The sequence below is a fragment of the Cebus imitator genome, unplaced genomic scaffold (assembly GCF_001604975.1).
Source record: "Cebus imitator isolate Cc_AM_T3 unplaced genomic scaffold, Cebus_imitator-1.0 Scaffold22, whole genome shotgun sequence".
Lineage (NCBI taxonomy): Eukaryota > Metazoa > Chordata > Mammalia > Primates > Cebidae > Cebus > Cebus imitator.
The window spans coordinates 716,360-734,144 of record NW_016107337.1 but is presented as its reverse complement, the minus strand read 5'-3'; the positions used below and the strand labels follow the sequence as shown (position 1 = coordinate 734,144).

Sequence of the window (17,785 nt, the reverse complement as noted above, 5' to 3'; positions counted from 1 at the left end):
CACACACTTGCACTCCAGCCTGGGTGACAGAGCGAGACTCCATCTTAAAAAAAAAAAAAAAAAAAAAGAAAAAAAAAAGTTTATCTATGGTTATAACTCATGGGCACGATTATAATGCTTAGGAATTGATCATATGGAAATCCATCCAGAGAGTCTAGATTATTCTATCTGCACACCCCCACCCCCACAAAGAAGCAAAAGTACTTGATCCATTTAGACAATTCCTGGGAGACTCTACTGCTCAACAATAATGGCTTTTTGTTTGTTTGTTTTTGGTATGAAAAAGGTACCCCGAATCCACAGATTTTCTAATATGTTCCATTTATTTATCTGAAACCATTGGCCCTTCCATCTCAATCTGATTGAAACTAACATAGAACCCTGAAAATTACCCAAACTTTAGGGTTAGACTGGTTTCAGAGGGTTAGGGTACCTTCCTAAAGACCTATGTTTTAGACATTTTCCAACAGCTCTCTAGTGTCTGTCATAGAAAGATGTAAAAACAAATGCAAATTAATTGATATAGTAGGGTTGCTTTAAGATTCCACACTATCAGACAACTGCCGAAAAAGAGGCTATTAAGAATGCAGCCTTTGGTGGGAAAAATGAGTGTCTACTCCTGACAGCAGATACAGCTTCTTTCCCTGCCTACTTTGCTCAAGATTTTCGGAGGTGCACGAGGGTCTCAGTACCTCCTCTTCTTTCCACTCTAAATATCAAAACAGAAAAGAATAAAGGAGTTGTTATATTCTAGACTTTAATCCAGTTTTTTTAAGGTTGTTTTTTAAAAAAATTTTCTTGGTCTCACCTAACTTCTATAGAAAAAAAATACAATTAAACTATATGTAAAGTTGCTACAGAGCATTCCAAGAAAGCTCATAATATCACTTAGTCTAAATTCCAGAGACCTGTGGCATTGCCCTGGAAGGGAGTTAGACTAAGCCTAAAAACCTATTTAAGCTTTTAAAAGTTGTGGCCAACAGGAAATACTTTATCTAAATGAGATATGTCCACTAGCTAGAAGCCAGGTAAGCATTAGTACAAAGTTACACACACCTAGGAATCTTTGAGCTAGCAGTGCTGCTAAAATTTGGAGCTTTTCTTGTGATTCTACAAACTTACTTTTATAACCTTTGTTGTCTGTATTTATCTGCAGGGTGACACTCTCCCGTTAGAACTTTCTGAGTTGCCACTGTACTCCTCTATCTGGCCCAATTTGGACATTGTCTATTTAAACACAAATAAGCACTGCACAAGTACAAGCCAGTCTGTAGCTTGATACTATTTCATAAACATAGTATGTTCCAAATAAGCTGATAGTCTGTGTTACTTTTTTTCTTTCCTCAGGTACAAATGAATGTGCTGGCATTCAACAGACAGTTCCACTACGGTGTGTTTTATGCATATGTAAAGCTGAAGGAACAGGAAATGAGAAATATTGTGTGGATAGCAGAATGTATTTCACAGAGGCATCGAACAAAAATCAACAGTTACATTCCAATTTTATAACCCAAGTGAAGTTCTCAAATGCAGAAAATTATACATGTTAAAAGGAGGTTATTGAAGAAAAGAAAATAAATTTTATTATCTAGGCTACACAAAAGCAAGGCACCCTGCATCTTCATGAGTTGCAAATCCATAGAAACACAGTAAACCAGCACTGAAAGAAAGCATTTACTTGTTTTCAGTGGCATTCGATCTTGTTTCCACATGTCTGTCTCGTTCTTCACTGGGCCTTACAGGTTAATTTTAATTAACTCTATGGCACTTTTCTTATTCTTGTTTGATCATGTTAAAAATTGGACCTAATAAAAATATTTTATTCTTGCTTTTCCATGCTTCTCTACAGGCCCAAATACTGAATGCCTCCTTTTTTAAAATTTTTTCTAGAGAGGGTGTCACTCTGTCACCTAGGCTACAGTGCAGTGGTATGATCACAGCTCACTGCAGCCTTGACCTCCCAGGCTCAAGTGATCCTCCCACCTCTCAGCCTTCTAGGTAGCTGGAACCACGAGGGCACACCACCACACAAGGCTCATTTTTGTATTTTTTGTAGAGACAAGGTTTCATCAGCTTACCCAGGCTGGTACTGAATTCCTGGGCTCAAGTGATCCACCCACCTTGGTCTCTCAAAGTGTTGGGATTAGATATGTGAGCCACTGTGCCTGGCTTCATTTATATTTTAACTTTCTGTTCCTTGCCTGGATCCACAACAATCCAAAGCTGTATGTAGCCAACATGGATCACATTTAATGGAAAATATGTGTTTTGTTTTGTTTTTCTAATATACTTTGATCCAGTCAGCTTAAGAAAGCAACACAATTCCAAATTCTATCCTCTAGATGCAAGCAGTGTTCAATTTGTTAATAAATTTGTTTTTCTTAAATTTCTTTAAATAAAAGGTATATTTCTTTCTTATGGTTTCTTCCTTCTTTACATGAGATGAAAATGACCTCCTTAATTGTAGTTCACTCATTCAAAAATCGCAGGTTCAGTTTGCAGAGTATGAATTCTCTATTAAAACCTCAGTAGAACTGGTGCATAGAGCTACCAGGAAAAAATAAAGCAACAAAACTCTGCTCAAGTCCTTCCTTTAAATATAAAATATATTCCTAAATGTAAAATCTACATTTGCTATGTTTTAAAAATTAAACTTGTATGTATTTGAAAATTCTTCAAAACAGAATATTTACAGAGTATACAAATATTGATACCTAGAATTAGATGTATAGACCAAGAAATAAATAAGATTTTCTGCAAAATTCCAACTTTTTTGGTTAAATATTTTAGTAATTTCAGTGATAGAAACTTTTTTGTTGTCGTTGAAACACGGTCTTGCTCCATCACCCAGGCTGGAATGCAGTGGTGGGATCACAGCTCACTGGAGCCTCGACCTCTCGGGCTCAAGAGATCTTCCCACCTCTCAGCCTCCCAAGTAGCTGGAACTACAGGTGCGTGCCACCACAACTGGCTAATTTTTTTTTTTTTCTTTTTTAATGTAGAGATAGTGTCTTGCCCAGACTGATCTTGAACTCCTGGGCTCAGGCAGTCCTTCCACCTCGATTTCCCAAAGTGCTAGGATTACAGCCACGATGCCAGGCTGATAGGAACTTCTAGGCATATGGTAAAATAGTGGCTTATAGAACTAGGAGGAAAGCCAAGTGCCTAGCTTCACATCTATGCAGGAGGCCCAGCCCACATCAGTATCCTGAGTGGTATCTGAGGCACCCCCTGGAGGGCTCCAGTGCAGACCCATCAGCTGGAACCAAAGTAGCCGCTGACCAAGTGTGGCCCCTGGTCTGGAAAGCATCTTCCCCTCCTTACTCAGGATGCTGTCCTTCACAGGAGGGCTTGGACTCAGAAACACCTCTACTGTACATTTTAACCTGTGGTCTCTGGCGATGGGTTTAAGGCTTAGGGCTCCCTTAAAGATTGGGAGAAAAGACACTAATGGGAAAGGGGTGGCTTAAAGAAAGGCACAAGTTGATTCTCAGACTATCCCCTTCCCACCCACCTCTACATGATATGGGTAGAGACCTTTATGTACCACAAGGCTGCAGGCTGAAGTTAAATTCCATTTCCCTGGATATAAACAGAAGATTCCAACTCCTTTCTCAGCCACCCAAGAATCCAACCATTATGTGAATATAGAAGAGAGGAACTTCCCTAATCCCTTGAGGCAAGTAGAAAGTGCCCCTAGCATGGATAAGGAGGTAAACATTGCAATTTTAAAAACTTGCCTTGAAGTTTCTTAGCCTTTAGGGGCTGAGCAGGGTTCTGACTGCTCTGTCATGCCTCAGGGAACTGGGTTGCAATGGAAAACACGGACCTTTGAAAAACTTCTTACAAAATAAGGCCCAAAATTTCAGATAACTAAATGGAACTTGGAAAACAGTGAGGGAAAAACTAATTTCTTCGGCAGGGAACAGTGGCTCACACCTGTAATCCCAGCATTTTGGGAGGCCAAGGCAGGTGAATCACTTGAGGTCAGGAGTTTGAGACCAGCCTAGCCAACATGGTAAAACCCCATCTCCACTAAAAGCACAAAAATTAGCCAGGTTTGTGGTGATGTATTTGTGTAGTCCCAGCTACTTGGGTGGCTGAGGTGCGAAGATTGCTTGAGCCTGGGAGGCGGAGGTTGCAGTGAGTCAAGAAAATTATTTTTTTTTTCTTTGAGATGGAATCTTGTTCTGTCACCCAGGCTGGAGTGCAGTGGCATAATCTCGGCTCACTGCAACCTCTGCCTTCCAGGTTCAAGTGATTCTTCTGCCTCAGCCTCCTGAGTAACTGGGATTACAGGCGCCTGTCACCACACCCGGCTAATTTTTGTATTTTTAGGAGACACGGAGTTTCACTATATTGGCCAGGCTGGTCTCGAACTTCTGACCTCGTGATCCACCCACCTCAGCCTCCCAAAGTGCTGAGATTACAGGCGTGAGCCACCGCACCCAGCCTTGATCTAAGTAGCTGAAGCTGAGGCTCCTCACCATCGCTTCTCCACCCCCCTCCTGAACATTTCATCCGTCCCTCAGATTCCCTCCTCTATGTGCTGCCGTTACTGTCAGAACATTATATTTCAATTAAACTCTAGACTCAGAATTCTTGGTGGTCTGCAGCCAGTCATTCCTGTAGTCTGAGGGTCTCCAGCCTTCTGCTTCCAACCATTGCTCTCAAGGGTTCACAAATCTATTAGCCTATCTGTGAGCAGAATTTCTTAGTTCTCCAATGACAGTTTGCAGTTGCAGAATTGTGTTGCTCTGTGGGATACAAATGTAGCAGTTGCAATTCTCAGGACATTTGGAGAAGATTTCTGAAGAATTGCAGTAGTTTTGGTTGCTCAGAGCTTTAGGAAAGAGGAGCACTGACTGAGGGCTGGTGGATACACTGAATTTGAGTTTGGCCCAAAGCTAAGTATTATTGGGCAATGACAGAATTCTGATAAGCAACCTGGAGGGCCCCCACCCACTCCACAGCATGGCGACAGTGTAATAGGGCATTGGGAGGCTAAAAGAAATATTCATAGGCCTGGCTTACACCTATACACCCAGCACTTTGGGAGGCCAAAGCGGGCAGATCACTTGAGGTCAGGAGTTTGAGATGAGACTGGCCAACATGGAGAAACCCCGTTTCTACTAAAAATACAAAAATTAGCCAGGCATGGTGGCTCATACCTGTAATCCCAGCTACTCAGTAGGTGGAGGTTGCAGTAAGCTAAGATCATGCCACTGCACTCCAGCCTGGGTGACGGAGCAAGGCTAAAAAAAAAAAAAAATGTAGAGTGAGGAAGTCTTGGTGATAATTTTTAAGTCTACCACTTAAAAATGCGGTGAATAATGTCTTATATCTCACAGACAAGACACAGGAAAGATGCATTCACAATTTCACTCTGTTCTGTCTCAGTTACTCTCAGACAAAATTCTCCCCATTGTATGATTCATTTTATTGGGAGGCTGAGGCAGGAGAATTGCTTGAACCTGGGAGGCGGAGTTTGCAGAAAGATCGTTCCATTGCACTCTAGCCTAGGACACAAGAGCGAAACTCCATTTCAAAAAGAAAAAGAAAAACATACAAAATGAGGCCTGAAAGTTCAGGGACTGTATGTGGAGCATGGCCAACAGTGAGGTAAAAACTAATTTCTTGAGCAGGGTGCAGTGGCTTACACCTGTAATCCCAGCATTTTGGGAGGCCAAGGCAGGTGAATCACTTGAGATCAGGAGTTTGAGACCTGAGGTCAGGAGTTTGGAGTCAATTTCTCTTCACTTCAGCAAATGGAAGCACTAGTACTTATATAAACTGAATAAAAATTGCTGGGAAATATATGTGGCATTATCAGAGGGCATCATTCTCTGATAGCTGAGCCCAGGAGTTTTAATGTCATCTTGGATGACTGCATGGTCATAAGATGTCTAAGTTTTATATATACATAAACATCGGACGTGGAAGCTATAATAATGCCCAGACTGCTTTCCCTAAGTAATCCCTCTCTCCGGCATCTTCATTATTCCATCTGGCCTTCCATCAGTGGTTTTTCCACTGGCTCCCCCTTTCTCCTCAGCCTCCTGTGTTGCAGTTTTCAACTTTCCCAACTTACTGAACTTCTGATCAGTAATTGAAATCCAACTCATCACAGCCCTACTCGACATGGATGGCTCAACATCTGGCTTCTTACGTACGGGAGGCCAGGTTAGAGTTATCTTTGGAATGAAAGCAGAATAAGCAAAGAAGATCTGCATAAAGACCACTGTGAATATCAATATATTAGAAAGGAATTGTCCCCAGAGAATTACCACTCTAACTAGATCCACAAATGCCATTCAAAACCAGGCTCACTGATAAAATATAAACATACATCAGTAACTCTATGGCAATAGCAGACTTCTGGTATTCAGACTGCTGGTACTTGCTGGTGGGATGGATCTCTTATCCCAGCACCAGACTCGCTGACACTGAGTTGAGCTCTTCAGTGATGAATGTCATTATTATCTTTATCTTTTAAACAAATAGCAATTCTAGATTTTAAATAATTTATACATTTTCTGATTCCACTTTTGTATGTTAAAAAAAAATTAAAACATCTATTTAACTACTCAGTTGTTAATGCTAAGATGTACATTTCATTGTGTAAGATGCTCACCATCTCATATTTTGGGTTTATTTCAACTTGGGTTTAAAAATATTTTGTTTTCATATGAATGTAAGAGGAGATACCAATATATTTCAGATAATTTCTACAATATCATAAATTTTTAAAAATTAAAAGATTATTTTGAAAATAAAAACAAACTTAGAACTCAGATGTAATATCTTCATGGTTCAATTTTTAAATTCAGTAATATATTTATTAAGATTGGCTTGGATGGGTGGGTGACCAGGAATCCCAGCTACCAGTGTCCAGATCATGGATTTGTACAAAAGGATTCACCCTGGCTGTATGATGACAGTTGTATACGCTGAATAAATCCCTCAGAGCCTCAAATGCTTTTCAGTAGGTGGATCATAAGGAAGTTCTCCAGGATCCAGATATGCAAATAAATAAACAAACATAAATTATGTTATAGGAAATTAACACTTCACAGTTTAACTGTGTCCTGTGCTAGATGTAATTTTATGAAACATCAGTATTATTTTAGCTATAGAATTTAAGATGAGTCTTTAACGGTGACTTTAACCCATGGATATCTTTCTTCAGAATAATAGACATTTGCACATCCTCCCAAAATTTTGCATGATGCATGAAAGGATTATGGATGCTCTAAAATCCATTCATGAGCAACCTAGAGGTCTATAGACTCTAGATGAGACACCTCCATTGCATAAGCTGAGAAATGGAAGAAATGACAGGTTAGAAAGCAATAAATGGGAAAATATTTTAATTTGAAAAAGAAAATATAGGTACACACATACCTTTTCCATCTCTTAGAAGGACAGCCTGTTGTGTTGAACAAGTAGCTTCAGGTTGGAGGTACCCTTTTAGGTGGGGAAGGGCTCTCTACCTGCCCAACCAAGTCAGTCATGTCAATCATGGAGATGGTGAAGAGACTAAGTTTACAAGTAGTTTGCTTACACAGCAAATTGAAATTATAATCCAAAGCATCTATATTGTACTTCTAAAACTATTAATGTTCCTATCCATCAAATGCATTACCCAATGATACTGGCTTTTGCAAGAACAGTACATGAAAATTTGTGAGCTGTTTAAAAAAAAAAAATTGTGCAGAGATCACATTGTGGGAGAATAAAAATTAAAATAAAATGAAAGAAAATGCTGGCCTGCTGATGCTTCTTGAAGCACACTCCAGGATTGAATGATCAAATGGAAAAAATTACTTTTAAGCCTTCATCTTTGGTGAAATGGAAGGAAATTGCACTGTCACATTTCCTCATGCCACCTAGAAATGAATAATTTCTATCTTCTTAGTCAACTTTTATTGCTTAAAGCCAAATAAAAGTAAGCCAAGTGGAAAAGTAAAGATTGAGCAGGACAGACGCATAACCTCCTCAGTAAATACTATAAATCCCGGAAGAGCAGGTGGAAATTTAAATCAATATATTTCCCAGGGGGAATCATATATCTTTATGTTCAGGAAGTAGCCTCTGCTATCCTGCACTGATGAGGCCATTTTCAGGCACGACTGTGGAGAGAATGAGTGTGTATAAATCAAAAACAGCTGGGCGCACTGCTCACCCCTCAAAAGTCACATGGAAAACATAAATTGACTTAAGAACAGAGTAATTTTAAAATATGGGAAGGCACAAGCAAGGAGAAATGGAAGGCCTCTGTAAAAAAATAACGCAGAAATCAGCACTCAATGCAGAAGAAACATCAACAGAGAGTAGGACTTTTTTTCCTAAATTCACTCTGGGTTGGAGCCGTAAGAGTAGCCTGCTTTGGGAGATAACTTACCTGAGGAAAACTAAGTAAAAGCACATCTTGTAGATGCTGAATGAGAAGCATATTCTTATTAGGTTAAGCTAATGCTTTAACATTTTTCCTCCTAAGTTTCCCTATGTATTTTACCAATAGAATATCACTATTTTAAACTCTAAATTTATAAAGAACACACTCAGAGCAAGAAAACAAATGCTAGCTTTAAACTCATAGATACCATGGAAGCAAAGCGTTTAACCTCTCAGAGATCAAGAAAAGGCAATATGGCAGCTTTTGCTGGACAGCCAAAGGACCCACCTGCACAGCTCCCAAAGTGCTCCATGTATATTTTAAGAAGGCTCATCTCAAATTCAACAAATGCTTAATAGAGAGTGATCCTTCATCTCAGGCATTCTGTAAATGTGGTTATTGCAGACACAAAGAAAAAGCTCCCTTTTTATTAAATAGGAATTAAAAAGTAGTCTGCTTATTGCATAGTTACATGGACTGAGTCTTTCTTTTCAGGCTTATAAAAGGGCTAGCCATGTTATACTAAGTTTTAGGGACTAAATGACACTGCCAACTGACGAAAATCCAAGGCCAGAATTTAAGGAAGGGAGTTTTTCAGCATAATGGGAACATCTATGTCACATTTACTTTTTTAAGCCAGAGTTTCTCAGCCAGTGTGTCAAAGCACACATGCACCTTATGTGAATTACAGGGCTGTACAGACATTCATTCCCACAGTTTCAGGATATCTGTGGCTTCCAGTATTTATGGACCAATATCAGTCTTCTCTGCCTACCCGAAGGGAAGCATACAACTGCTATCATTTTATTTTTTTTAATTTTTATTTAATATTGATTGATCGATTGATATTTTAGAGACAGAGTCTTACTCTGTCCCCCAAGGCTGGAGTGTAGTGGTGTGATCATAGCTCACTGAAGCCTTGAACTCCTGGCCTCAAATGATCCTCCCACCTCAGCCTCCTCAGTAGTTAGGGCCACAGGTGCACCATACCAGGCTAATAATATATATATATAAATATATTCTATATATACATATTATAATATATATACATATATAATAATATGTGTGTATATATTATATATACAATATAATAATATGTGTGTGTATATTATATATATACATATATATGTGTGTATATATAAATAATTTCTTATAGAGAGAGGGTCTTACTTTGTTTGTCTTGAGGTCCTGCCTCAAACAATCCTCCTGCCTTGGCCTCCCAAAGTGCTGGGATTACATGTGTGGGCTACTGCGCCCAGCTTCTGTTATCATATTGTATGCACTCAGTGACATGGAAGATAAAGGAAGCACTTTTAACCAATCCAGCGAACAGATGAATAACCCATGCTTTTTTTCAAAGAGATACAAGCCAATACTAGGAGAGCCCATTTTTATATTTTTATGGCACCTTTTATAGACCTCAAAACACCTGGTCAGCACAATTTGTTTTGTATGTTGCTAAGAGATTAGCATTCTCTATATTCTCTAGAGCTAAGCCTTTGTCTTACAAAAAAAATTCAAGCTAAATGTCAACATAATAGCCCCATAAATAAATTTACATACATGCATGACCCATTAATTTTTCTACAGTAAATCAACCTACTTTTATTGTCATAACTTGATCTGACAACTTTAGTACATTAAGCTGAATATTCCTTGGTTTTCTTATTCAATTTAGCCTTCTAAGAATCACATCTTTATTTCCTTACAGCTCTATCTTTCCTAAAGAGACAAAAAATAGATGTATGATTTAAGTAAGATACTAAAATATAGACATAAAATAGGTCCTTAGAAATATAGAATTTTAGGGCTAGAATGAATTCTAGTTTTCCAAATAAGAAAACTAAAGTCAGAAAACCTAAGAGTAGAAGAGTCAAAATTAGATGTCAAGTGTCCTGCTTCTTCACATTCACATGCATCCTTCTTGGTTTCATTTTTTTCCCTTCTCCCTAAGTTATAGCCTCTAGTTTAAGACTAAGATCCTTGCTTGCTCAGAATACATTCTGTAAAAAAAAAAAAAAAAAAAAAAGACAGACATCCTATCACACTAGCTTAAAATACAAAAAGTAAATTTATCACATCACATCACTGGAAAGTTGAAGAGCTCATGGAACTGTAGCCAGGGTTTCAAAAATGTCATGAAGAACTGTCTGTCTTTCCCATGTAGTGACAAAGGGAGCAGTGGCAGCTCAGGCTCCCATCTCACCAATTAATCAGCCCAGAAGAAAAAGTCCCTCCTGTCCAATAGCAACAAAAATGTTCTGGGTTTGCCAGTGACTTGTCTACCAAGGCACTTCAAGTAAAGCTTTTCAGTCATAATATTTATTTCACTAATATTTGAGAAATCAGGAAAAATTATAAAAATAATATATTGTTAATTTACTTTCATAAGTTGTTAGAATAGGCAAAACACTACCTACTTTATCAAGTTATTTATTAAATATATATTTGCTCATTTACTGAGTAGCAGATTACGTCATGCTCAGTGTAATTTGAGACTTCTAGATGGAAGTAATTTTGTCATTGTTCAACCTTAAAATTATTCAAAATGCTAGTTATCAAAGCTTTGGTTTATTAAGATTTTAAATGTAAAATTTTAATAGTGAAGTTATATGATGACATCTTAAGCTTTCTCACCTATCATATGCAACCCATCAATAAGTTTTCCCAATTATAGTCCTTTAATCCATCTCCTAAATCCAGTCCTTATCATCTTTTGTCTAGATTAGGGCTATAAACCTCTAACTTGTCTCCATTCTGTCTCGTTCAACCTATCATTCTCTCTACAACTGAGAAAGCTTTTAAAAACCAAAGACCATGTGACCCTCTTATCTACGACTCTCCATTGTGTCTCATTAGATTTGAAGCAAAATCAAAAACTTGACCACGACTTACAACACCCATAATGGTCAGGTCTTTACCTACCCTTTCCATTCTTTTCTTCTGTTGGCGACTTGCTGTCTGCTACCTTATTCTCACTTCCCTTTTATGAGGTTGCCAGTACACTTAGTTTTGATACTCATTTTGGGGCCATCATATGTATTCTCTCTACATGAAGACTTTTCCCACTGGATTGTCACATGGCTGGCTTTTTCTTCTCTTCACTTTTCAATGTCACCATGTTGCCATGTTACCTAGCTCCAGTGACCACCTTCTATATCTTTGGAATTGTGCAAACCACCAGTACATGAAAATATAGCATATCACCTCCTAAAAGAGATCTTCCAATCATAAGAAGGTTCCTTGTATTAGTATCTCTCAAAGCACCCTGTTTGATTGCTTGTTTTTAGAGGCAGAGTCTTACTCTGTCACCCAGGATGGAGTCCAGGGGCATGATCATAGCTCACTGCAGCCCCAAACGCCTACAAATACAGGTGTCTATGGGGGACAAACTCTGGGAATAGGTAAATTCACAGATTGCTCCATGGTGTCCCCTAAACACTAAAACAAACCTGGGCAATGGTTCTCAATTCAATTTGCCTTTCTGTTCAAACACTTATTGCTACTGAAATTCACAGAAACCTAGAATGTATAAAGAACTGGCTGATTTCCTCATTTATGGAGTGCATTAAAAGAGAAAAAATTAGGCTGAATTATCCAGGGAGATTTACTCTGCCATGTACTATTTGTTTATTTAACTAATTATCTTATCTCACCTTCAAAGTGTTCAAGGCAAGATAAAAGCAGAAGCATAGAATATTTCATTTCAGTGACAAAAATTAATGAGTATATTAAAGGAAAAAAGATAAATAAAATAAGAAAAAGGAGAAGAACAGAAATGATTTCAAACAACTGCAAATGGCATTTATGGTTAATTCCAAAGTCCCCGACATTACTGAATCTAGTGTCTGTATACCAGGCACCACGCCACAAACCATTCATCCTATTAAGAACAGACAGGTTTCGGGGGTGGGGAGTTGGGGAGGGATAACATGGGAAGAAATGCCAGATATAGGTGATGGGGAGGAAGGCAGCAAACCACATTGCCATGTATGCCTATGCAACAATCTTGCCTGTTCTTCACATGTTATATATATATATACATACATATATATATATATATATATATATATGAACAGACAGGTTCTCAGTTGGGCTACTATTAAGCTAGAAGAATAAGATTTTTTGAAAAAATTGTTTTAGGGATTTCACATTTATGACATACTCATAGTATGCTCTTCTTATTAGATAGCATTTAGGCATGTGCTGAAACAATTTCCAACATCTGTTCAAACAATAATTTTTACTTAAATGTGGAACCCTTGAGGATGTGAAGAGGGACATTTCATAATGGACTCCTTCAGGGATAGGTTAAGATTAAGAAACAAACCATGTCCAAACATAAACCAAAGTCACATGAATGCTCAGAGTTTTATGAAACTTCTGCAGTTGTGCAATTTTCTTCTGACGTGAAGAATGCTGAAAACGCATTCGCTGTGGACAAGCATTGTTTCCTCAGTGATACTTGCTCCTTCTAGACATGTAAACAATAAATCTAATTTTGTCAAAAGTTTCTCAAGTGCATCATTCCAAAATAGAAGTGCTTCAAGGAAACACTCCCTAGTTAAACCAGTTCAATAGTCCTAACACTGTACTATGTGTGAAGTTAGGAAGACCTATGAAATACAGGCCTAGGTTAAGGAAAGTCAGAAAAGATAAAGATATTTTGCACATACTGCTGATTGTTTGTAGTTCTTCTGATTTGTGCTTAAGTCCTTTGACTAGAACCAACTTCATAGTCATGGAGAAATATTTTAAAACAGGGCTACTACAAAGACTATTAGTTGCTTTGGTAATACATGGGCATGAGGGTTTAAAAGGTCAAAATGCTAAATTCAGAGGCAAGCTTCCTTCTCCATATTTACTCTTTGTAATAACGAAAAGGTTTCTAACCTCCAAGGAGATCTTCCCCTCTTAATCTATTCTTGCTCCACCCTCCAAAATGGATCACCTTTACTCCGCTAGGCAGCGCCCAGCTGATGAGGATCTTAGAAATAAATGCTTCGACTCTTGTTGAGCATGAAACAAACAAATAAAATTGACTTTCAGAAATCAACTGGTTCTGGGTGCAGTGGCTCAGACCTGCAATCCCAGCACTTTGGAAGGCCCAGGTGGGCAGATCACTTGGGATCAGGAATTCAAGACCAGCCTGACCAATATGGCAAAAACTCGTCTCTACTGAAAATACATGGTAACTCACGCCTGTAATCCCAGCTACTTGGGAGGCTAAGGCAGGAGAATTGCTTGAACCCGGGAGACAGAGGTTGCAGTGAGCCTGGATCACGCCACTGCACTCCAGCCTGGGCGACAGAGTGAGACTTCGTCTATTAATAATAATAATAATAATAATAATTAACCAGGTACAGTGGAGCATGCCTGTAATCCCAGTCCCTCGGGAGGCTGAGGCACGAGAATGTCTTGAATTCAGGAGTCAAAGGTTGCAGTGAGCCGAGATCGTAGCACTGCCTTCAAGTCTGGGCAACACAGGGAGACTATGTCTCAAAAGGAAAGAAAGAAAAAGACAGAAGAGAGAGAAAGAGAGAGAGAAGAAAAGAGAAAAAGAAAGAAATTAACTGGCTACAGCAGAAAAGGAAAAAAGTCTAAGAGAAGAGTCAGAGGAATTTGAATCTATCTTCTTTAATTTCCAGCACTTTGTGGCCTGAGGCAAATTACTGAACTTTTAAGATTCAGTTTCCCCATCTGTGAAAGTGAGATAATTGCATCTTCTCCTTGAAATTTCTACAGGATTGAAATTATATAGTATGTTTAATATGTTAAATATATTTAATATGTTGAATACATTCATATGTTTAAATGCACAGGCAGTACACAGCCTAGCACAAAGTGCTCAATAAATGTTCTATTCATACCCCCTTCGAACAGACTTGCATTAGAATGACTTTCATGTGTGACTATCCCAATCACCAGATTGAATGAATCTGGAAAGTGAATACCATTTCTTCATTATCTTTTTATGCCTTCATTATTTCACAGCATAATGCTTGTTAAAAATAAATCAAACATGCTTTTCAAATAAAATCAAACATTCGGTCTTAGATACGAAAATACCTGTTTATAGATGTGTGACTAAAATAATTTTACTTTATTCTCAAATTATAGCTGGCTGCAGATGAATTCTAAGCAATTAGGCCTCTCACCTTCCACAGCAACGTGCAATACACTGTATGGTCTCTTGTGTACCGTGACTTCTCCTGTTACCATCCCCAGGCCTCTCTTCCCCAAGACCCAGATTATATGCTTGTCCTGCAATTCCAGTTACTCCTCCTAACCCTCCTTTCTGTTTCCCCTCCCAAGTCCTTCGTGGTAAGGTCTGCTGCAACAACTGAGCCCTTAGTCACATCTATTTTTGTGCGAGCTTCCTGGGACTCCTTGCTGCTCCTCTTTCTTCAGTATCCTCCCTTTGTTCCTGCCTCAATTCGGTCTTATAATAAATTCTTCTTGAAACTTAAGTATGTTTCTGCTTTTTTTTTTTTTTTTTTTTTTTTTTTTTTTTTTTTTTTTTTTTTTTTGAGATGGTGTCTCACTCTGTTGCCCAGGTGCCCAGGCTGGAGTGCAGTCGCACAATCTCAGCTAACTGCAACCTCGGCCTCCCGCATTCAAGCAATTCTCCTCCTGCCTCAGCTTACCGAGTAGTTGGGATTACAAGCGTGCACCACCATATCTGGCTAATTTTTGTATTTGTTTTGTTTTGTTTTTGTAGAGACAAGCTTTCACCATGTTGGCCAGGATGGTTTGGAACTCCTGACCTCAAGTGATCCACCCACCTCGGCCTCCCAAAGTGCTGGGATTACAGGCATGAGCCATCACACCTGGCTGCTTTCTTTATAAATAGAGGCCTCCACAAAGAATTTACCAAACTCTTCTTCATGGTTCAGGATGCCCACCCTTCCAATAATAATACAGAGTTGCCTCTGGGGCTACTAAGCTAAATTAGGCTATTTATCCTATTTGTCCTTTTCCTTTCTTTCATTTCTACACCAAGTCTCTGCCTTACAGCAATATTTGTTCTTCTTTGGGGTGACTCCAGACGAGTACACATTTTGTAGTTTTACTCTTGTTTTTCCTATAACGTTCTTGCCCCTTTCACTGTCAGTGTAATAGAAGTCACTTGTCTCTATCTTCTGGTTTGCTGTTTATTTTCTGGGAGCCATAAAACTAAGTATTTATACCAGTTAGAATTAGGTCTAACATACGAGTAAATAGAGATCAGCTCAGCTTTAGCACCTGGACTTTGAGATGCTGCTTTGAATTCTTGGTAAGCTTTTTAGCTTGATAGATTATTTTCTATTTCCTGAGAGCTGAGATTACTTTGTTAAATAACCGCTGGTACGTGAGGTTTTTTATAATATTATCACTGTTGTTGACAGGAAGTAATGGAGGTGAATCAGCAGGCTGATGTGTCCTCTACATCACAATTAAATAATGTCTTGTGACGATATGTACAGACCTCAGGTACTGGAAATGCCAGTTGCCAAACTGCATTATAAAACCAAGCCTTAAATTCCTTCTGATTATTAAGTATTCCACTGAGTATGTGTGTGATAACAAAACAGTTGAAGATATTTTCTTCCCAGTGTTCTGCCAAACTCAGCTTGAATTTAACACTTTGGCAGAGCACATTTCCCCTTTCTGCTTCATCTAAATAAATTTTGCTTTTTTGGCTTCCAGTCATAAAAGGTTATGTTTACACAAAGGCCATATCTTATAACATCTCATCTTTGGGTAGAAGGAATTTCACAGTGTACTGTCAAGCCAATTAGGAAGTAAAACTGCTTAGTGTTAGCTGCTATGGAAACATCAGATACACATGCGTCAGACTATGTCATTTTAATTGGCAGTGAGGAGAAGTGGACCTAACATCTAGGAACAACTGAAGCCAAAATTCTATGCTAACTTAACATCGCATTTTAAATTTGAAGTGAAAAGACTGTTTCTAGAAGGGGAAAAATATATTCTTTTATGAAAAACCGGATGCCTGAAATGAAAACAGTATTTAAATTGAGTTCATGTGATTTTGTGGAAAAAAGTACCATGAATTTGCTTACCTTTGTTTCTGCTAAATCTAACCGCTTAGAAAGCTATAAAATCTGTATGCTCAAAGAGCCTCACTGCATGCGTTTATGAGAACCTAGTCATTAAACCCGCAGAATAGTGAATCATCCAATAATGTTTGCAATCCTTCAGTACTTTTATAATTGGTGCTTTGGCTAAGATTCTTCTATTTACAAGCAAAAGAAACTGACTCTAGCTCATCCCAGTGAAATAGGGGACTGTGAAAAGGGCTGCTCACAAAATCAAAGGAAAAGCAGAGTACATAGTCCTTAAAGAGGACAGGAATGGGAGCAGATCCAGGGAAATCATCAGGGTTGGTTGCCCATGAATCCTCTCTGTAAGACTCACATCGGATGACTCAGCTCTCAGAAACTTCCATTTCTGCAAACCTCAAGTTATTTTCAAATGCCTGGGGAAGGAGTATCCTGTCGGCCCAGCTGGACTTAGAATTTCTGATTTTGGATTAATAGCCAATGCAAAGGATATGGAGTGAGCATAAAAGGAAGCTTGATACTGTCAGGGTCACTCAGAGAATCCTGTACTGAGTAGCAACCCAATTTGGGAATGCTGTTATTGGTGAGCTCATAATCAGGTTCTAGATGAATGTAGTAACAAATAGAACTTTGATTTTTCCCATATTTTTCTTTATATATTAATAATTTCAATACTTTATTAAATATCTACAGGGTGCCAGGAAGAAGATGACTCTCCAAGCATAAAAAAAATAAGCTGTTGCTCAAGCCAAAAATTCAGATATGTAACTAAAATGATTAGCATCGTAGCAGATGTAATGCAGGATAGCACCTATTTAGGTAGTTGTTAGAAGCATTGAAGAAAAGCATCAATCTACATAGACCTGATGATGTCCGGGAAAACTTTACAGAGGAAAGAATGTTTGGGTTGAGTTTCAAAGGATAAGTGGGAAATTGCTATGAAATGGAAAGAGAGGAAAACTATAGAAAAACTGCATTTCAAAGCATCCCATATCTACAAAGAGCATGGCTAATGTGGGAGCTACTAATGGTTCAGTATTGTTGGAGGTTTGGAATCTGAAGAGGTTACTGAAAATGAGTCTGGAGAAAGAAGCAGCCCCTGAAATTTCTATTATGCAATATTAAGGTGAATGAACTTGATGCTTTGGACAATGAAGGGTCATTAAGATTTTTTATTTGGGAAAGTATCATGATTGGAGTTGGTTTTAGAAAGACAACTTTGGCCAGGCAAAGTGGTTCATGTCTGTAATCTAGCATTTTGGGAGGCTGAAGCACATGGATCTCTTGAGCCCAGGAGTTTAAGACCAGCCTAGACAAGTTG

At 38.5% G+C, this 17,785-nt stretch overlaps 2 protein-coding genes across 2 annotated transcripts in view; one reads left to right on the top strand and one right to left on the bottom strand.

The window, feature by feature from the left end:
• Positions 1–2,414, top strand: part of ATP6V0D2 (ATPase H+ transporting V0 subunit d2) — a 54,082-nt gene extending 51,668 nt beyond the window's left edge. Inside the window, exon 8 of the mRNA XM_017521804.2 lies at positions 1,348–2,414. Within this exon, the coding sequence (XP_017377293.1) occupies positions 1,348–1,509 (162 nt within the window). The 3' untranslated portion in view covers positions 1,510–2,414. The remainder of the gene's footprint in view (positions 1–1,347) is intronic.
• A 731-nt stretch (positions 2,415–3,145) lies between these two features.
• Positions 3,146–17,785, bottom strand: part of SLC7A13 (solute carrier family 7 member 13) — a 59,783-nt gene continuing 45,143 nt past the window's right edge. Inside the window, 1 exon segment of the mRNA XM_017521786.1 lies at positions 3,146–3,424. Coding sequence (XP_017377275.1) covers positions 3,146–3,424 — 279 coding nt within the window.